This window comes from Cupressus sempervirens, chromosome 6, assembly GCF_028749045.1.
Source record: "Cupressus sempervirens isolate cs-2001-9-10 chromosome 6, ASM2874904v1, whole genome shotgun sequence".
NCBI lineage: Eukaryota > Viridiplantae > Streptophyta > Pinopsida > Cupressales > Cupressaceae > Cupressus > Cupressus sempervirens.
The window spans coordinates 156,039,480-156,062,479 of record NC_143123.1 but is presented as its reverse complement, the minus strand read 5'-3'; the positions used below and the strand labels follow the sequence as shown (position 1 = coordinate 156,062,479).

The window sequence follows — 23,000 nt, the reverse complement described above, 5'->3', positions numbered from 1 at the left end:
TTAGCCTACAAGGATCACAATAATAGGCTAATCCCTGAAACTCTAATGCTGACAAAAATGGGGACATTATAGTCCTCCCTCCCGAAGATTGCTTGTCCTCAAGCAATCCGGCAACACAGTGAACTCCAACCTCCACTTGGATCCCAAATGAAGAAGTATGTCGTATACCTTTCAACATAGAACCAACTGCAAGCCAATATCATCAAGTCCATCAACATCGCCTGCAATATAGCACCCAACACCTGTGTTGATGATGTGAAAGTCGGGGCATCACCAAAAGATAACTCTATAGGAGATCTTAGCATACTCTTCTTCCCCGTAACCATTCATATAATATATTGGACTAGAATCGTGATCATCACCAATAATCCTAGAAAATGACATAGCTACAAGAGAACCATATGCACTCATGGCAATTGTACCGGTAACTACATCCTCATCAAAATCTGTGGCTACAAAAATATCACTAATTGTGGCTATAGGAAATTGAATCGTGTTTACGGATGGTGAAAACTGAGTCCAACTCCACTTAAGTGAATGATCAACATCAATCTCAAAAAGGGGATTGTCATAAGACAATGCTGAATCCATGTCGAACATAGGATTGTCCACGAACTGAGTATCAACACTATGTTGATAAGTAGTATAACCAAACTTTGTCTCTACATCACTCACCTCATCATCAATAACGTGTACTGTCATCAGAGCACACATCTACAACTGCATGCATACCACTAAACTCCTGGCTAGATGACTCAACTAACATAGAAGTGGTTTTTGATATGACAGTATCCCTGCATGCTCGTACTCCCACTACCGTTGCATCACCATCAAATACATGATCCTAGGAACTCATGCCAACAACTGCATCATCTAACTCAACCTGACATGAATTCTCATCACATTCCTCCTCTATTGTTCCCAACTCATGCGGTGTCCCATTAGAAATGTCCTTTGTAGCTGCAATTCTATCATTACATTTTGCCCTTCGAAAAAGCGATATGATGCTCTGCTCAAATCTCGGATTCAAAATCAGTTGGGTCATCCTTTTATGATTTTGATTCAGCTCATTCACTAGCTCATCCAACTGTTTAACCTCGTAGCTCAGATTCTCCATCCCTAGGTGGAGAAGTACGCCCTTTGCGGGTATAATGGATACCAAACCTCCTATCACCATCCATAATGCTGAAAATCGAATCTCCAAAACAATGTACCAATCAAACTGAGCCAAATTGCTGTAGGCTAGCAAGAAACCGCTCTGATACCATTGTAATAACCCCAGCCAGTTATGACCAGAATAATTCTAATTTTCTTCGTTATTTACTCATTTGACATTATGTCAAACACTTGGCAAGCAAACTTATTACCATTGGATATGTTGATAGATTTCAGATTTCATACATCTTTTTGCTTGTTTATACTTTGGAATTTTGCATACATAAATATAAGAAAGAAATGATAGCGTTGAAAATATGTTAGCAATTAGATCCAATGTGCTCAATACATAAATGATCATCAATTTTTGCCAACTATATTATGTCAATTCTGCATATAGAGTAAATAGCAACCAGTTCTGAAATGAATTTCAAGTGCAATCTTATTCATACGATTTTAATAACCTTACACAAGAGTCTTAACAAGTAATATGAAACCTGAAATTCCCAGCTGTAGTCAACTTGCAGCAATAATTCCAATGCTAGTCTCACAGATCCAATTTTGAACTCTATCAATTTCTACATCAGTGCACAAAATCCCTCTTCCATAGATCCACAGGTTACCTCCAGCAAACACAATCTCCTTAGACACAACAAGTACAGTAGGAGAGAAATATAATCCAAATCACACAATTCACAATTCTTCAACAACAAAGCTCTCCTTAGCCACAGTAAAACAGTAGGAGATATGCAAAATGCTATACAACAGCAGCAAATTGCAAGCCAACCTTAAACCAAAATTCAGATTCGAATCTGCAGTACTTCAGCTCTAGATCCAATGGAACAACTCAGAATTCAGACCCTTATACTTTATAGCAAGGGCACCAAAATTAGAATTCAGAAAAAACCACAAAAGGCAACAAAAGTAAATAAATTATCCAAGCATGTTTTTCTCAACAAATGGGCTTATATTTATAACCTCCAAATTCCCTTTTGTTGCCAAAATATAACTTCACTCAAGAAGCGTCACCATACAACATTAATTAGAAGCTTCATCTAAATTCTCTCACTTGACCTAGCTTAACTAATTAATAAATGGCACTTTCCAATGATAACTCAACTCCCAACTTAAGTGAAATTATAAAGTTAAATTATAACTTTATAATAAGCCATTAAATAATAAATAATAATTTGGCCACTAAAAATATAATAACTCCCAAAATACTCATCATTTAAATATGCCGTCTGAAATAGGAGTCATACCTATTATTTCTCCATGTGACCAAATGCACTTTCCAAAAATAGAAAGGGTCTATCTCGATCAACACCAACTTACCATAAATAGTAAGTACACAAAACTAAGCCCAAACGAAGTCCGATCTGAGCTAAACGAAGGCCATCCTATAGCTTATTGAAATGTGAAGATAAAGACCCTCCCAAGCCAAGTCTCTGCCACAGAAGACCCTCTATCCACACTAATTAGCCTACAAGGATCACAATAATAGGCTGATCCCTGAAACTCTGATGCTGACAAAATTGGAGACATTACAAAAATCATACTCAGGGGGATAAAAATTTGATGACCTAAATTTTTTATTTGGGAAGGCACTAAAAACATCAGAAAAATCCCATTGATTAACTGGGATGCAATATGTTTGTTAAAGAAAGGAGGTGCTGGCCTTAGGAAGATGGACCTACAAAATCTTGCCCTTGGAGTCAAACTAGCAGGGAAGATATATATGCAGCTGGATAGACTTTGATGCAAAATTTTTAGAGCCAAATATCTGGACTCAGAAGATCTAGACATAATTCTCACCATTGCAAATGCAGCAAAGGGTTCAGCCCCTTGGAACTTCTTGTGGGAAAGTAGAAGCCTTCTAACAGAATGTCTGTCCTGTTACATAGGTAATGGACTAAAAGCCAAGTTTTGGGACGATTCTTGGGAAGGAGAGAAACCTATAAGAGAATCTTTTGAAGACCAAGAATGGGTAAATTCAATTGAATTTACAATAGGAGATGAAGTTGCACACCACTTTGAGGGAAACTTTGAAATAGAAAAAAAGAATATGGAAGAAAATGTTGATAGGAGATGAGTTAAATTGTAATAAATTAGAGGATATTTTGAGAAGCAGAATAATGATTAGCTCAGAGAAGGTTGATAGTATCTTTTGCTGTGCATCTAAAACAAGGGTATACAATGCTAAACTTGGAAATGAAGTACAAAGGCACAAAACTCTTAACTCAAAATGGCCTTGTAATTTATGTTGGAATAACATGATCCATCCGAAAGCTGGACTGCTCTTCACGAAGGAATTCTGACAGGTAACAGATTGGAAACTATAGGTATCACAGTTCCTAACTGGTGTGTTATGTGTAGGCAGGATGAGGAGACAACAAACCATTTGCTTCTCCCTTGTTCAATAGCTGGTCAGTGAAATGGTTAACTTCATCACAACAAGGAATGAAAATCTCTAACTTCATTTTAACCTGGCCAAAAAAGACATACAGTAAATGGGGACACTTATGGCAAGTGGGTCCATCAATGATTGTTTGGCATCTTTGGAAAGAGAGAAACAAAAGAATCTTCAAAGAAACCAGCCTCACTACAGACACATTTATATCCAAAATCAAGACAGCCATGAGGAAGTGACAAATGGAAAAACTTAAAAACTAATCAAATACTACAATGATTGGGATAAGAACATGGAAACACAATGGTCCTTTAAAAATTTGGGAAGCATAGTGCCACATAACAAAAAAGAGGAAAGAAAAAATGTCCATTGCATGGCTCCTCCTAAAGACTGGGTCAAACCCAACTTTGATGGGGCCACCAAAGGCAATCCAGGTAAAACAGGCTTTGGAGCTATTGTGAGAGATAAAAATGAAGGTTTCATCTCTGCACATATGGAGGGCTTGGGGATTCGACAAATAATGAAGTAGAAATAAGAGCATTGGAAGAAGGGATCACTCTCTTCATTGAAAGAAAGCTACACAAAGTAGCGATCGAAGGGGATTCACAAATCATTATCAATGGAATCATTCTCTCCTGATTTCAAAATTGGAAATTAAACAAATGGATTCCTAGAATCAAGTTCCAACTTAATCAATTGCATACATACAATCTGCATCATATTTACAGAGAGGGCAATAGAGCGGCAGATGGTTTAGCAAACCTCGGGGTCAATTCTGGAGAGGGCACATTTCACATTGGGCAAGACAATCGTAATTCAGAGGATATAACAAACATCATCTGATTTGATGCCTATCACAAGCCTCATGAAGGCATTGGTTAATAGGACAGTCTTTTCACTGCCACTGGTATCCTATGCATGTCAGGATAAGATTGCAAAGTGATAGATTGGGATGTGTTGGCATATGCACATTAAATCAAATAGCTTGGGTCAGGGGAAAATAGCAACTCAAATCATACTCTTTTGAAATTGGAGATTTGATGAACATTTGCAATGATTAGAACTACTTGGCTTTGACGCTTTGAGAACTTCTTGCTCTTCTATATATTCATCTCCCCAAAATCTGCTCTGTATATAAGTTTTGTTCTCAGAAGAAATGGTGCTGTTTGTAGGTCTAAGCTGCATGCACTGTGAGGAGCCTTTAGAGCGGCAGATTATAGATATGTTCTTTACAGAAGATGAGGAGGCTACAATGGGGCTGATTGACATCTCGCTCAACCTTGATGAGCATTGGTGTGATGGCCAGGCATATGAGGCAGTTCTTCCTTTGATAGTGGACGTCTTGGAATCGAGAGAGAGATGTGTGGAATTAATGAATGGTTTTGTCAAAACAGTCAATGAAAATGTCATAGCTAGGGCGGTCTTCAAATTGCCTTCAGAGCAGAAGAACAACTTGCTTAGATGGTATTTTGACCCCACATGCTTTTCTCCACTGGATGAGGGGGAATCAGAATATAGCACTAATGATGATGAAGACATAGAAGCTGATTCTGGCAGGGATCAATGTTTCTCCTCATTTGGGGCTCAAGGAACTACCAACTACATGGGAAATCAAAGAAGAGGGCAAAAACGGGTCGGAGGAGAGAAAAGCAGAGCTGAAACAAAAGCGCAAATTCATCCGTAAATCCTAGGCAATTTTCAAAGGTTTATTGGAGAGTGATCTTTCCGATTCCCTGGACTTGCAGCATTTGGATGATTAGTGGCTTCCGGAATGATCTATGAAAATCCTCTTCAATATGGGAGACCTTAACTCCCAAGTCCTTCACTACCTGCTATACAAATGATGCTGGGTGTTTCTCATCTGTTTATCTTAGCAGGATTTCAGAGTTCATTTTCTATTGCTAGTTTAGACATCTTCTCTTCATTTTGTTTTCTGAAGTAGAGAATCCAAGATAATTACATGTGCAGTAGTATGATTTTGGAAGTTGATAGATCTTGAGTATTTACTAAACCTATGTAGCTATCGAGCATTTTATATTATGCAATAAATGGCACTATCGCCATACTGATAGCACTTAACCTTGAAAAAAATAACCCCCAAGGGGCACCAATGTTTCCAGGCTTCCTTGGTTTCCATTCTCTGCATCTCCTTTATTTGAACCATATACACCTATGTACAGTTACATACTATTAACTCTTAAAGTAATGGTCTATTAGAATCAATTGGAATAATTGTACTGTTTTGATAAACTCATTGATATTTAGATAATACTAGAAATCAATTATTTCTAATTCTTGCAAATTTACATTGTTGCTTATTTTAAAAGCCTGAAGCATAGTTACACTGGATTCATAAGACATTAGAGGTTTTCTTAGGCATAAATTTTGTAAAAAACTATTTCATCAAATGGGAATACAATGCAAAGCATTTATAACAAATACATGTCTAAGAGTAAGAACCAAATATATGATTTTCATAATCATTCAAATTCATATGATGTCAGTTTTCGTGTCATCATCTAGGTAGCTTATTTTTATATTCAAGTTCATTATTGTGAATAATAACGACCCCCAAGGGGCACCAACATTTCCAGGCTCTCTTAGTTTCCACTCTCTGCATATCCTTTATGTTATCTGTATAAGCCCTTTTACAGTTACATACTAATAACTCTTAAAGTAATGGTCTATTACAAATCAATTGGAATTATTATATTAATTTCATAAATTCATTGATATCTAGATAATACTAGAAATCAATTATTTCTAATTCTTGCAAATATACATTGTTGCTTATTTAAAAAGCCTGAAGCAGAGTTACACTGGATTCATAAGACATTAGAGTTTTTCTTTGGCACAAATTTCGTAATTTAAAGAAGGTTTCATCGAATGGGAATACAGTGCAAAGCATTCATAAAAAATACATGTCTAAGAATCAAATCTATGATTTCATAATCATTCAAATTCATATTAAGTTATTTTTCTTGCCATCATCTAGGTAGTTTATTTTTATATTTGAGTTCAGTATTGTGTTTTGCCCAGCTAATACAACATTGTCAGACATGATGTCACAGTTGGAACTTGAAAAATCAAGTGTCTCTCTTAACAGTCGGAGACCGGTTAGTGGAGTATTTTGGATTCTGCTTCTGAACATTGGTCTATATGTGGCAGATCATTGGCTTAAGGTAAGATCAACTAATGGTTGTGGGCTGGGAATAAGTTTTGTCAGTTTGTCTTTCAAACTTGCTATGATTTTTAGTATTGGTCTTCTTTTAGCACATGATCTTGAATGCCAAGTGGTTATTTTTTGGAACAGTTTGAGCCAATCAAATTGCTTTATCTTTATCATGACTGGCCACGCTGGTACCAGTTCATTACATCAACATTTTGTCACATGAATTGGTAAGGATTTGAATTACTTTGTACCCACTAGAGTTGCCTTTTGGCTTCTATTCTTCTAGGTCTTTCTTTGAAATTTTCAAATGCAGCCAATATTCGGGATTTTTTTTGAGTTGCTTACCAGCATCGAAAATGCCATGATTATTAGGACCTTTTTAATCTTGTTTGGGTTATATTACTTTCAATAATATATGCTGAGATGTGTTTCAAACTTTTTTGCAGGAACCATCTTTCAAGCAACTTGTTTTTCTTGTATATTTTTGGTAATCCTTTCTTTTTCTCACCTTAGCTGTGCGATAAAATGAGTCATTTGCACTATTCTGAGAGATTGTAGTTTCGCATATTTTTCCCAAGTCAGCAGTTATAATATGCTATTATAAGTTTAAGCTGTAAATTTTAAGCCATTTTTGCAGGCAAACTTGTTGAAGAGGAGGAAGGAGGTTTTGCACTTTGGCTTTCTTACTTGGTCACAGGAGCTGGAGCAAACATTGTTTCATGGCTAATCCTTCCCAAAACAGTAGTTTCTGTTGGAGCATCTGGTGCTGTCTTTGGACTATTTGCTATTAGTGTGCTTGTGAAGGTATGCTGTTTCAGATAAATGTTGTAACCAAAAGTCTCCACTTTGCTAATATTGTGGAGTTGAGTTCTCAATGTGAAAATGATTAGTTTTCTGTCATGGAGCTTGATAAATTTTTATTCCTCTGCAGATTAGTTGGGATTGGCGAAAGATTCTAGAAGTACTTGTCCTTGGACAGTTTGTTATTGAAAAGGTAATGGCAATTGCAACGATTTATTTTTGACAGTTAAGATGGTGGGTACTACTGCAAATTTATTCACACCGTTGCCCAATTGCAAATGGGAGCTCCCTCTTTTTGCTTGTTAGTCTTAAGGTTGTAGCAGTAGAAGTGTCAGGTTGTAGCTTAAAAGTTGGTATTGTGGTGATCTTTTCACACCATCACGCCATTGCAAATGTGGACTCTTTTTTGTTTGTTTGCTAGTCTTAGGGTTGTGGCAGTAGAAGTGTCAGGTTGTAGCTTAAAAGTTGGTATTGCGGTGATCTTTTCACACCATCGTGCCATTGCAAATGGGGACTCTTTTTTGTTTGTTTCCTAGTCTTAGGGTTGTGGCAGTAGAAGTGTCAGTTGGAGCTTAAAAGGTTGCAAAGTGGTCAAATGTTCAAGCCACCAAGGCTACAAGCATGGACAGGTTTTAAGAGATCAAAGGTATTAGGGAAAAAATGCAAAAAAATCGTCAAGCCCTAAAGGAGAATCCAGTGTTGGGGTGTTTTGGTTAGTTAACTGGCCTTCAGAATGTATTAATGCCATATTTTACTTGTGAATCTAGAGTAAAATGATAAAACCTTAAAAGGATTGAATTTCCATCAAGTTGACCAAAAGTACTTATGGAAATCGATTTTCCACAAGTCTTGATGATTATTCCCTATGGAGGTCAGTTTTCCACTACTGGGAAGCAAGAACAAGTAAAAATCAAGTAAAAAAGGCCATAAGTCCCTATAGAGGTCGATTTTCCACCCTAGTACAAGTATCTCAGGGTCAAAATGCTATAAGTCCCTATGGACATGGATTTTGCATGAATACCTATGTAATTTCTCCTATTGGGACCTTAATTTATCCTAAATTTCTCAATTAGGGTTTGGATTGTAATGTCTCCTAATAGGTTAGACATAGATTTTACATATCTAATTAAAACTCTACATTGCATGTCCTAAATACAATAATTCAAGCTAGGATACATATTAAATTATAATAATTAGCTCATTTTATCATGTCAATTTATCTATATGTAACATCAACACCTTAATATCCAATCTCATTACTATTTATATTATTGATGGAAGGAGGTGCTAACCAAGTTGCCTAGAAACCAACTGCTATAGATTCCCTCAAAGTTTATAGGTCCAAGTCCGAATCCCATCTTGGGTTTTCCCCTCAAGGCTCTTTTGGAATGGTGACCCCTTGGGACAGATATCCATTGCTTGCACTTATACAAGCCCCTCCTTGGTGACATTACAACTTCCCTTCTATAAGTCAAATAGTAATAGGACTTGGATATATATATGTGTGTGTGTTTGTGTGTGTGTGTGTGTACAAACACATATATAGATGTGTATATGTATACACATATATATCTGTATATATATCTACACACACATTTATACATATAATGTCTATGCATATTTCAAAGTCATTAATATATATATATATATATTATAATTTATATATATTTCAGATTGTATCATAGTAATGAGCGTGTATAATATATAGTATATCCATCTTAAACCAAGTTTTAATCCTTTATACATTCCAAACTCATTTGTTCGAATACATTATATTTCTTCTCTCCATTATGGTTCAGTGTTACTTATGTCTAATCCATGTCAGAGATTTAAGACTTACATACACGTAGTAGTAAATATATATATGTTACATCTTGGGTTGTCTTTTGATTTGTACGAAGTGTATTAGGATCCTATGAATGGCCCTGGAACCTGCTCATTGAACCAAGTATATCGCATATAGCCACTTGTCATTCTTTATTTCTTCTTATGTTTCTTTCCTATGACATTCTCCCTAATCATTTCATCTCATAACCAATGGTGAGCACTGATTAACTTGTATTAATCATTGTCTCTCTTAATGACCAGGTGCCCTCTTAATGAGCAGCCAGTTATACTTTCTTTGTTAATATCATAATTACTGGCATAGATCTTATTGCTACTCAAGTGACAGAGCTGTACTAATCTCTATTGTCCCTCACTACAATACTTCACAGCCAGTTACAGTCATTCCTAGTGATATCTATCCAACATTTTTATTTAGTCTGCCCTTCCCATGCCTCTTTGCTACCCATGATCTTCCCTGCTTGTGTTCGCTTGCTATCTTACTCCTTGCAAGATTGAGCGAACTGCCTATTGTATTACATCTTTCAATCCTTTGTTATTTTTTAGCTATGTTCTCCTTCCCTTTCCTGTGGTGATAGAGTATTTGTCCACCCTACTAATACAACCTTTTAGCTTATTGTTGTGACTATTGGATAGTTTGGATGGTTTGTTTAGAAATAGGACATTATTAGTAATCAACTTCTTTAATCAATATTAGTTTGTAAATACTAAGGATGTTTATTAATCTATAGATACGGTATAGTTATTATAAGTAATATTGTAATACTCAATAATTAACATTATTGATAATATAATAATGATAGATTTAGTATTTACTTAAATAATATTGTTGGTGTAATTAAGTATTTACCAATTACACTATTTAAGTTTACTTAGGATAATGCATTTTCTTATTAATTGTCATTTGAGACACCTAGGAGTTTTCATTCTATTTTAGCACATGGTGTAGGAGAAATCCATGTGCACTTAGTTGTTGCCTTCCACTTTGTTGTTTGTGAGCTCCACCTTTGTGTTCTTATCAGATTATCATCCTCTCATTGTTGTGCATGTTGCACATACTTTATTGCACAATGTAGGATGATCCACCTTTAGTGGACATGTGATCACACCTTTTCTAGTTGAAAGGTTATAACTCCTAGCTAGCATGCATTGCCTTAATATCTAGGCACATCTATATTGTACACATTTGAATATTAGGCATCCCATTATCCCGTTATTATTTTGATTATTCATCTCATGAATCAAGTCAATTGAGGATCATATCATTTGTCTCTCTTATTGTGCTATCAATTGAGCTTCTAGATCTTGGCATTTTCATTTTTTGCCTTAGGCAAATTCTTAGATGGTATTGGAGCTTGAGGCAAATTCATACATGGTATAAGAGCTAAAAGAGTCTTCATTGTGGAGCATTTTGCTTCACCTTTTGGAGGGCTACGATTTAGATCCGGGATCAGCATTTTTGTGGGAGTGTTTAGAGCAAGATCGGACCTCACAATTGCATGCGGGTGGCCGTTTCGGTGAACATTGACTATAAATTTGCCTACCTTAGGCAAAAGTCAAATTTGAGGCAATTTTTTTTGCAAATTAGGCTTGGATAGGCCAATCTGCAATTTGATAGTACGATCTGAATTTTTATTAAAAAAAATTATTTGCAATTATTTTTGTCAGATCTGCTGCAATATTTTCCGTCATTTTTTTATTGGTAATTGGGGCAAAATATTGTGTTTTTGGTCAAATTCGGCCTCTAGAGTTGTCTGTCAATTGCAGGCAATAGAGCCTCTTAACAAAGTATTCTAAGAGGGCCGGGTAGCCACACCCACCATCTTATCAGGTCAATCTTCTGACGCAGTGTATACAAAATTACAAATCTTAGCCAAGGGCTCAACATTGAGCCAAATCCCCCACTTTTCATTCCCCATTCGTAATACATTGTATTTAAAGTGCCTAATATCCTTTGTGTGGTCAATGTGGGATTTTAGCCCACCTACCTCCACCTCCAATGCATAGTACTCGATCGGTTACAAATCACAGATCCTAGGGATTTCCATTGTGTGAGACTTTGGTGGCATATTCTACACATTCGACATTTGATTGTTCGAAGTGCATCAAGATTGCGGAGGTAAGCTCTGAAAGATCCCTGATGGATCTCTTCCGCTGATCTGCTGTAATTTTATATTTTTAAATTTGTTTTCCCTGTTTATTAAAATTTTCTTGCAAAGCTAGACAGAAGTTGCAGAAGGGTTTGATAGTTTTATATTTTTGATGATTTTTTAATAAGTAATAACAGAAGTACAATAACATGAACTAGTTTTGAGAATGTATTCCAAATACATTTAAAGCAAAGCCGCTTCAAGCAGAGTTTTTTTGAATATACGCCTAAGATATAACCAGATGAAGATTTACAATAATATCCAGATGATTACAACCAAGAATAAAGCCAACCTGAAGGTGTGAAGGTGAAATATGATCCTAGAAGGAAGCTACGGCCAAAATCCAGCTCTCAAATGTTGTACGTGGAGAAGTAGATGGCTGCTAGGCACGGCCGTACAACTGCACAGTGCCCACACGTGGGTAAAATACCCGAACCCCAGCTAAAACTCTGACTCAGTATTGCATTCCCTAGAAGAAGCAATTCGCAATCTCCAAGATGCTTCTGACTACAAGAATCCAGACCAATGTTTTGGGCGCTACGTCCCAATCAGGCAAAGCAAGTCGGTTTGGCGTCCCAAATGTTGAAAGCTCAATCAAAGCCCAAAACACAAATCCAAGATGTAATATGTCAATAATGCCTTCGAACTTTGTCTTTACCTCTTTATAACCCACCAAACTTAGCTCGAACCCTAAAAGTGTCCCCATGTGGCGTTGGGTTATAAAATAATATATTTCTCATTTTTAAAGTGGTCAAGTATCCAAAAAATGACCTTTTTCCCAATAGAAAGAAATCTGTTCACCGAAATGCTCTGAGTCAAAAGAGAAATATTTAGAAAAGTTCAAGACCTTTCCAACAAGCTATTACACCAAGGCATATTCACCCAGATGAGGCCAAAAAACTCCTTATTACTCCAAAATGGCTATAACTTAGCCTTATTAAAATTATTAAAATGCTAACTTAGGAGAATATTTAAATATATTAAAATATTTCCCAAATAGCAAACTGATAGCCAAAACACCTCTACAAGGTGAAACTGAACTCGTCACCTCCTGTGACTGATGCTGGATAATTTGAAATAACTGACAGTCTCATCCCTCAAAATTAGGGATACTCCTAAAAAATAGGAACGTCTCTGAATCTCCTGAAACTGAAACCATAGAATGATCTTGTAGAGACTCAAGACTATAACCCATCTCCACCTCCTAAAATGTAGGAAACTCCTACAATTAAGGAATTGCTCTCAACTGCCCTCCTACTGTTTGAAACTCCAGATCCGAACACTATATACCTTGACTGATGCTCTAAACACCACTGCTAGCCTATGAGACTCCCTGATAGGCTAACTCTATCGTCTCTGATGTCCACTCTAGAAAGGGGACATGACAAGCTCATTGTGCAACAAGCTCTTCAAGGGAACTTGAGCTTGTTTGTACAAAAGCCCCAAGCTATTCTCTTCATTGTGCCCTCACACTGCCCATCCGTTATGGCTGACCTCCATATCTCAGTACCTGAGCTTGACAAAGCACATTAAGAAGTTGGGCTCCACTATAGAGAGACAACGACATCCGAGTGGGGGGCCTGTAAGTAGAGCTCACCCCTATTAAGGCACAATGCAAATTCAGTGGTTTTGGTAAGCGATCTCAGCATTTTGAGAAGTACTCAGATATGTTCATATTTTTTCTGCACCATAGAGGGGTTGTGTTCACTCCCATCCACTTCTCTCATCCGAGCATCGAGCGTTACGCGGGATTCAACTCAGCCTTGGTATTTTTTTCTCATTGACTTGGAGCATACCCTCGAGCTTGATCCATGATGTTCATTGTGATTTGCATCCAAATCGCACGGGACTTCCCCTCTAGCTCGACATCTCATCCAAACCAACCCCTATATACACCACGGGAGTCGCAGTCTGCAGACATGAGCCGGACAATGATGATCCGAGCTCACATTCAATCTGGCATAAACATCACTGATCGGGCTTGCCCCTTATTTGGGTCGATCTCAAGACAAGATTTCCACCATTGCAGTCACTACAAACGCCCTTGCAGATATTGTGGGAGTTGGAATTCCAATGTGAATTTTCCCGCATTGCACACGAGCTCACAAGATCAACATTCAACATGGGTATCATACCTTCTAGCAGAGCCATATGATCCAACCTCCATTGTAGCCTGCAGTGTTCTGTCTCGAACACATTCTCATACCACCCAACAAGTGATCACATTCCAATTTGACCCGGTCATGATAGTCCACCCCTCCCAAATTTGCTTGTCATTTTGTTCTTGTTATTTGATACTCGAATTTGGCAACAAGTTTTCTTTCATCTTTTAGAGAAATGATCTTATAGACTATCTTATAGTAGTGCCAAATGATTTTACAAAAATCATGTTTGTATAATAACATGCCTCAATTTTGTCTCTCTATAGTTATTCTTATTGTTCTAGATCAACCAAATAAAATATACACGAAAACATAGGCATGAATATGTGAAGACACAAAGTATACGCAAGGTATACAAGCTAATGCATGAAGATACAAAGCATGCATGAATTATACACATTGATGCATGAAGACACAAATTATACACGTTGATGATTGAAGATACCCTATGACTGTAGAACTCCACTTTGTCCTTGTCGAGCCAAACTTTTCACTTGATGAGTTAAGGACCAAATTTTCCCCTATGAATAAGGAATTTCCATTGTCCCCAGACACATAGAATTTCCATTGTCCCCAGACACATAGAATTTCCACTTGTCCTTATTAGGGTTGAATTTATCTCTAATGAGTAAATGTACAAGCAAAGAGAGTGTCCCTGTAAGGGTTGATTTTCCACTTCCCCCAAGATGATCAAGCAAAATGAGGATCACATGGGGACTAGTTTGTCTCTATAGCGGTCAAATTTCCATGAGCAATGGCGAATGGAAATTGTGTGGATTTGTTCCTATAGACATAGAATTTCCCCTTTGGGGACTTGATGAATATTCAAGACAAGTCCAAATGCAAGTGAGATAAGATAAGATAATATAAATTTATTAATGTCTAACAAAAGACCACAAAGCCAAGAAGGAGTTCCTATACAATTCAGTTTTCACTAAGGCTGGGTGTGGTATGAGAAAGACAAAGACATTATAATAATTTGTTCACACTGCTATTGAATTTCCACTTGAAAGGATTGAGGAACGTTTCAAAGCCAAGTCTTAAAACAAACATGATGAAATTCAAAGCATCCCTATTAGTAATTGTAATGTTCCCTTTTCGGATCAGCTAGCATTGTTACTTAATCTATCATAATGGTCACAATAGTCATTTCAATAATCAAATGATATTATTATTTTGTGAATTTTGGATGAAGGATATAGATGTTATCCAAGTTTCCTAGACACCATCTATGAACTCCCTCAAAGTTTACAGGTCCAAGTCCATTTCATGAAGATTTACAAAATGCTGACCTCTACCCTCTATTGAGATAAAATCCATTAGATTGGACTTATACAAGCCTTTCCTTGGTAACACTATACATCCTTCTCCATGACTCATATAGTAGTAGGATTGAAATGTAGATATGTATTTCTGATTCTACTATTATAGTTGATATTACAATCTCATTATTGTGCATGATATTAATACTACAATAGTTATACTTATCGATATGTGATCAATATGCATATATATAAATATGTATATCATCTAGATATAATATATCATAGAATCATATAAGATTATTTATTTCCTCCTCCTTTTGAAGAAATCTTATTGTAATTATATTTTTCTTTATAATCATAATCCATTTTAGAAGTCACACCCCTTCATAATTACAATTCACGTGAAAAGTCAAACCCTTCATAGTTTCAATCCTTTCGAGAAGTCACAATCTTTCATAATCATAATCCTTTAAAAAAGTCACAATAATTTATAATTACAATATTTTTGAAGAGTCACAATCATTCATAATTGTAACCCTTTTGAAGAGTCCTTTCAATATCATTGATACCTTTTGAGAAAGGCACTTCCTTATTTTCTTCACATTACTTTCCTCTATCATTATTCCTTCTTTTAATCCTATCTTTTCCTCCTTTTTTTTCTTTTTGAGATGAACTTTCCTCTCTTTTATATCTTATTTTGAAGGATCTGTGTCTATTTATTACATATCTCTTGACTTTTCATTAGATTTAGTTGATTTGTATTATTTTATATTATATTAATTATTTACTTTCTACAATATTATCTCTTGTAGTCAATTTTATTTATTTATTCATCCATTTTAATTTTATTATTGTTTAATTTATTTTATTTTTAGATCTTATTTTATTAGTAATAGATTATATTATTATTTATTTTAATATATTACAATAATATTTTATTACCATTTCTTATTCTTTATATATTAATAGTAGTTGTAATATATGATTTTATTATCATTACTTATTTAATAATATTATCTTATTTAATTATTTATAAAATTAAATCTAAAATTGGGGACATGGCAGTAACGATTTTCCACTAAAGCAGTAGTAAAGGAAACTTAAGGAAAAAGAACTATCTTGTCCTCATGAAATGCAATTTCCTACTTCAGGGGACTTAATGAAATTTTAAAAAGGAAAAGGAAGAATGAAGCAAGTCCTTATGTAGGTTAATCCTCCACCACAACATGGAACAAAAAAAACTTAAAAGAAATTTAAAGAAATCAAGTTGCACGACCCATCCTTCAAGAGGCAATTTTTTTTCCACATTTGCAGGTGTTCACAAAGGCAGAAGCACTTAAAAAGGCCATCAAACAGCAAAGGTGAAGAACCATGCAAGAAAGCAACATAAGCTTGATGACCAAGGATGCCATTAAAAGAGAATATGGCGAGGACAAATTCAGAAGAAGGCATTGAATTTCTGAATACAATGAATATCGGAAAAAGGAAAATTGAAAAACTCTTTATAGATGTGAATTGTGTTTGAGGCTCAAATCTGGTTGAATTTCCATCAAGTAATGCCGTGAACTTGAAAGAGAAAGTTTGAAGTACAAAAAATCAGAGGCACAGGGCTGCAAACTTTATAAGTTTCAAACGACAGTCTGGAAATCCTGCCCAGCAGAGGTGGTGATTTGTAGGGACAGAATCAGGGATGGGAAAAATTGAGTATATGGATAGGACTGTCGACTTGGTTCGAAAGACTCATGTTGATGTTATTGTAGCTATGGTCAGATGCCTTAAGCCGACATAGATAATATAAAGGTCATGATAATATAATTATTAGATTAACAATAATTATATCATATATTTAATATGAGATTGAAAATATAATTATTATATAAATAACAATTATATTATATAATAATATAATAATTACTCTATTATGTTAAACTGATAATATAATCATTAATAGGCAAGAGCCTACAACACAATAGTAACTTGTGAGCCTCTCATGTTGGAGGTCTTGGGTTCGAGACTACTTGAGCTTAACACTTAATAATAATTAATTTCAACACATAATAATAATTAATCTAGGCCTCGGCCGTTTATCAATAAAAAATAATAATTCTTATTAATAATATAATATAAATTAATATATTATGTTATATGGTTATAATTTATAACCTAATGAAAGGTGGTGTCCCTTGATTATGGGATACCACTATCATATACATAGAAGATTGAGTCTTCCTCTAAGGATGAAGAAAATAATTACACATTAAATTTTTAACATGGTATCAGAGCAGATTCAATCTTCTGGGAATTTCAATAGTTTGATTTTTGATAAAATTGCATAAGCCATGGATGGCTGAAAGTTTTCTTTCACGGCTCGGCCAAATGCCATTTCTGAAACAGCTATGGATGGCTGAAAGTCTATGTGAGGGTAGTATAAAAATAAGTTACACCATTTATGATACCATATGTTGGCCATAGTTTCTCAGTGAAAGGATTATGGTTTGATGGTATATATATGCCCAAAATAGAACGAGTAATGTATATGTCAAAAAGATCAATATTACTGGCAGATCGAGCAGCACTATGCACTATATTAAATAGAAATTCCGAGTGGTATATAACAAATATTGACACCCAATGTGCGTAGAATCTATGATGTAGTGTATCTTTAAAAATGTCAATTGTAGCAGTGAATGATGATCTAGAAGCTTGATGGTTGTAATGCAGTGGACTTTTTCTCCAATTCACAGACCAGTTGATTAATACGTGTTTGATTTAATGCTAATGCATAATTTAGCGTGTGCATTTGATGTCTGTAAGCCGCAGACCCATGGGCCATGATAATACAGTCATCAGTCTGGTGGAATGCCACAGATATAATAATCATTGTATTTGGCTACCAGTGTACCATCAAACCTGCATTATGGACATCAATGTAGACAAAGCCTATTCCATAAAGATGCTGCAGATCGACATGCGCTAATAGCAGAATAAATAATAATGTCAACTTATTGTTATTAAGTGAAATAGACAGTGTTTCTTTGCTGGAAATTACTAGTGATACTGAATAAAACAAACATCCAAACATGGGAGAATATACCATGCAAAAGAACAATTTTATACAAAGCTGACTGATTTAAAATCATTGCAGGATATGCACAAAATATACATCGCTAAAAGGTTTTGAAGACATCAATCAAATATGGGCAGGTTTAATTAAATTATCGAACATGTGCTTGTGAGCAGAGAAGGGAAATTCAGAACAATCTAGCTGCGAAGTATATGGGATAATGTAATGTAAGGTCCCCTGGATTTCAATACGAGAATATTGGAAACATTTAGGAAAATATAAGCTACAGGAATCAAACATGAATTCTCTGCGTATCACTCTGCTTGGAGGATACAATGTGAATACTTTTTTTTCAAGTTGGGAATGAGCTTACCCCACAAAGAAGCCCTCTCCCATAGTATGATGCTTTTGAAATAGATTTGCTGAAACCATTTTGAAAGCTTCCAAGCAAATGCAATTGGCTGGTGCAAAGCCATGATCTGCAGTTGTTGCATGGTATCTATGAAGAATTTTTTTTTTGAAGGAATAAAGGCATGATTGTTGTTGACAAAGGTGGATTTTTTTGAGAAAATCAATTGAGATATAAGAGGCATTATTGGGCAGTTGCAGATATTTTTATTGGCCATGTAATGTAATATACAACTAAACTTCAGTGGATGCTATTGAATACTATTAATGTAATTGGGCCGGGGCTTTCATCTATTTAGACATTTGTGTCGTGAAAGAATTTAGTAATCACAGACCACATTGGCATCTGTTCTACATGCTTGTGAGTGTCGAATTAGACAACAATCAAGTCCCATCATTTGAAAGCAAACTCAGAGTATGGCTTGACTGCAGGAATGCACCAAACAGATATGCTGGAAAGGTTTTAGAAATTCCAAAGATGAATGCACATGTCTTAGCAAGCGTTTAACCAAATTCAGCGCCCTTGTTGCCTTGCCTTTGCCAGTATTCTCCCTGGCGATTCAGTGTAAAAGTTTGTTATTGATTTAAATACCCAAAGAAGTACTTAGGGAGATTTTTGTTTCAGATTATGTAGTTCAAACTACTTTGGTAACATATGTTTGAAAATATGGAGTCCTCAAACAAGCACAAGAACCACTGAAAAAGGCCCATGAAAGCATGGTGTAATGTCTGCAAATGTATGCACCGAATGGATCAGTGAGAAGGGTTAGAAACTTTCACCTAAATGCAAGTGGTTGTACTCATGCCCGCATAAATCGGGCGTATTGTTGTATCTCGTGGAAAAAACTTTGCACTGGAGATAAAGACAACTTAGCATCCTCCTTGATATTTGAAATGGGTGAACACATCATTATTCAATTTCAATGGCTCTTCATTCTGGAGTGATGTGTTGGTATTAGTTGAAAGTCGCGAGACTTGGATATATTTCCTTCATGATTGGTAACTCCAAACTCCAAATCTTCTATTAATATTCCTCAAAGATCTCAAAAGTTTTCAAAACAAGGTACTTGTTGAGCTTATTCTGCAAACCTCTGTGCTGCTACAAATCATCTCTGATTGCTGTTGCTTTGAAATCTCTACTATTTAGAGCTGTGAACACTCAAGGATTGTATGCAGGACCTTTTTTGTATGGGTTAAAGTTACAGATCAAAAAGAATACATATTTTCATTTCCATTTGAATTTGTCAGTATTATTATTTCAGATGGTGGAGATATCACTATAGAAGTTAAGGATGGACTTCCTCATCTTTCCATGGTTGGTAAAAATGTCAATTTTTAATTTAATATATTTTGTAATTGAATTTATAAAAGAAATATGTTTCTTTAAGAAATTTTAATTTTTAGTTCTTTCTAAGTTGCGAAATTGGAAATTTGGACTTATCGAGTACTCTCTGAGTCCGAGTCCAAATCTGTAAACAATGGTTATGGGAAACAGGCTGTGAAACTTATAACTATAAGCTTCAGACTTAAGTCTGAGAACCTCCTCCAAAGGATGGCTATTTTAAAGCAAAAAACAGAAACAATCCAAGGTCTGCCCTCATCCAAATTCGATCTAGGGCCAGAAGACAAGGGCAGTTTACTTGCAAAGAATATCTGAAATCTTTAAGAGGACAACCAAATAAGGATTTGACAATTGTCCACAGAAATTAGACCCTTGTACTATATTGAAAAGTCTGATTTTAATCTTCAGATTTTTCAAATATTCTCCCTGTGCCATGCCTTTGTAAGTTTGTAATCTTATTTTCTGAGGGGGAAACCAGATTTTGTTTCTCAATCGATGTGTCTTCAGAATTATAGCTTCATGTTTATATTTTCAGCCTTCTTTTTTTGGGACTTCATTGTTTATCATCTTAATTGCTCTGATTTTTGTAGTCACAAAGGTTTGAAATCATTAACAAAGGCAGGGATTAGTATGTCTGAAAATCGTTTTCTCAAGTTGATTTCCTTGTAGGGATACTAACTTTGAGCTTCGTACATGATAATGGTTGAGGCTAAAGGAGTTGTTGCCAGGAAGACACAAATGAATACAATCATGGAAGTCTATAATCCAGAGTTTCAAATTTCTTCCAAATGGTTAAAGCGAAGGATATTTGGAACCCAAGATTAGATGCCTTCACCAATGGCTATTAACATCATGTAAAGTGTAATATACCATGCAATGTACCTCCCGCCAGCTATCCAATGCAGTAAACTCATGGTGGAGTGTGCAAGGCATGATGATCCATAATCAAGGATATTCAACACTTCTAAAGAAGCATTGCTTGCATTTCCCAGAGAGGAAGCAAAAGGGAAACACTTGGAATTCCTTGTCATCCAACGATACAAATGAGAACAAAGGAGGAAGCTCAGTCCATGTTTGAAAAGAGACCAGATGTGTGTATGTATATTATAAACAAAGGATGGATCAATGAACCTAGGAGGCATCACTATAAGTTGTCAAAGAAATTCATAAATATGGACTTCATGGATGAATACAGTGACATAATCTTCATTCTTAACAGATTTGTGGGAATCCTTTTCAATCTACTTCATAGAGCAGGTCTCAGCTAAGATAGTGATGATCAATTAGGTAAAAGTGATAAGTGACAACTTGGACATCCAGTTGAGGAATTTAGAGATATGATCTATTTGTTATCAAGAAATATCAAATACATAGGTTTGATATGCAAGGGCAAGGTATGGAACAGGAAGGGATAGATCAAGATATAAGATTATCATCCTCAACTTCAACTTCATGAAAAGAGACATTGCATGAGGGTAAATGATACATCTGCTATGTATATCACTCGTGCTACGATAAATATTGCAGAAGAGGTTATTTGTGACGAGCCCTACCAGCTCATTCTACTGCAGTGCTGGATGTTGCTATCTTGCTCAGGAACTAAGCTTGAAATCTTAAGGATCTTCTGAGTATGTGGTCTCTAAATGGATAAATATGTACAAGTAAATGCAATGCCAGCATACGGATAATTTTCCAACTGATAACAATTATAAACTCTGCATTCACAACTCAATTGAAGATGATATCAAAATAACAATAAACAATTAAATTAGAGATTCCCAAGTACTGAAGATATAGAGCAATTGCAATTTACCATTTAATCAGGACAATGCTGCAATCATACGTATTAAATCATGAATGTGTGTGTGAAACCCGGAATGTCAAGCACAATGGGAAACGCTTATATGCAATGACTTCATTTGCCCAATGATGCTGAAGATAAACAATACCCAGCAGCAGGGAAGAAATACACTTGAATGAAAAATTTTACTCACTCTAAACCACTCCAGCAATTCAAACATTCAATGCCCAATCTCAGAGATAATAGATGACGCCCAAAGTGTAGCCAATGTGATGGCAAACAAGATTCCTTGCGAGTCTAGGGTACATGTAAATTAACGACCTTGTACAGATTTATTTTGCAGCAACAACAGTGATCTCACTTACCAGTATTTCCCTTAGAGTATGAACGTCTTTAGACCAATAGGAAGCGCGCCAGCTAACAGAGTTCTCAGACGATCTATAGCAGAAGTAACAACCACCAAAATTCCTTCCCAAGCCACATGCCATCATACAGTCTTCAAATTGCAGGAGTTTGCATGCCCAAGACAGGAATATTCAGGTGCCCAAACAGTTAGAATTTGGAGTGTCCAATAAGCATTACTAGCTGTGTAGTTGTAGCTTTATGAAGACACTCAATAGCATTAATAACAATGCCACAGCAGAGAATCGCGTTTGAAATAACTTAGGATATAAACACCCAAATAACAGATACAAACATCCAATGGCACCTGTCTTGCAATTAAGGGAAACAACAGAGATATTTGATTTCCAGTTCCCTCCAGTAAAACCGCCTCAATGCCACAGGATGAACCCAAATGTGCTGAATGAAAATCCATGCCAATTTGCCTTCCCAACCACAGCAAACGATAGGGAAGTAACTTAATTTTTAGAACATCAACACCAAATTCTCCAATCAATAATTGCTCCTCAGCCACAGTTGTTGCAGAAAGAGGAAGCACCAATTTCAGACTTTCAGATCTAACCCTTTTACCTCGGCAAGGGAATTAAAATCACCAACTCGGAAAACCTCACAAAGACAAATGAAATCAAATAGACAATTGGATGCTTTTCTCACCAAATGGGCTCATTTTTATAACACAATTTAGCCCTTAGCTTCTTCATCACACATTTCACTTAAGAAGTTTCATCTACACAACTCCATTTTATAATACTAAATAATAATAAAGTGCATTAATAATAATGAATCCTCAATAATTAATTAATAAATATGGACCCATCCATTAAATACCTCCTACCCATCCAATGCAGATGATGACCAATTGCCAATGCCACCAATTGCACTGCCAAATATGGCAACTGTCCAAAATAGACTTACTAAAAATAGCAAGTCCACAACTGAGACACTCAAATCTCACTATCAACTCATGAAGGTCGCGATGATGAACTGACTTGGCCAACTGTAGAGACTTGCCAAAAATGGGCA

General features: G+C 35.8%; 1 protein-coding gene across 1 annotated transcript in view; it reads left to right on the top strand.

Annotated features, from left to right (window-relative positions):
- Nucleotides 1-23,000, top strand: part of LOC149551723 (Rhomboid-related intramembrane serine protease family protein) — a 172,218-nt gene that overhangs the window by 102,448 nt on the left and 46,770 nt on the right. The window contains exons 2-6 of the mRNA XM_089787236.1: nucleotides 6,623-6,747; nucleotides 6,879-6,964; nucleotides 7,184-7,224; nucleotides 7,375-7,541; nucleotides 7,669-7,731. Of these exons, the coding sequence (XP_089643362.1) occupies nucleotides 6,623-6,747; nucleotides 6,879-6,964; nucleotides 7,184-7,224; nucleotides 7,375-7,541; nucleotides 7,669-7,731 (482 nt within the window). The remainder of the gene's footprint in view (nucleotides 1-6,622; nucleotides 6,748-6,878; nucleotides 6,965-7,183; nucleotides 7,225-7,374; nucleotides 7,542-7,668; nucleotides 7,732-23,000) is intronic.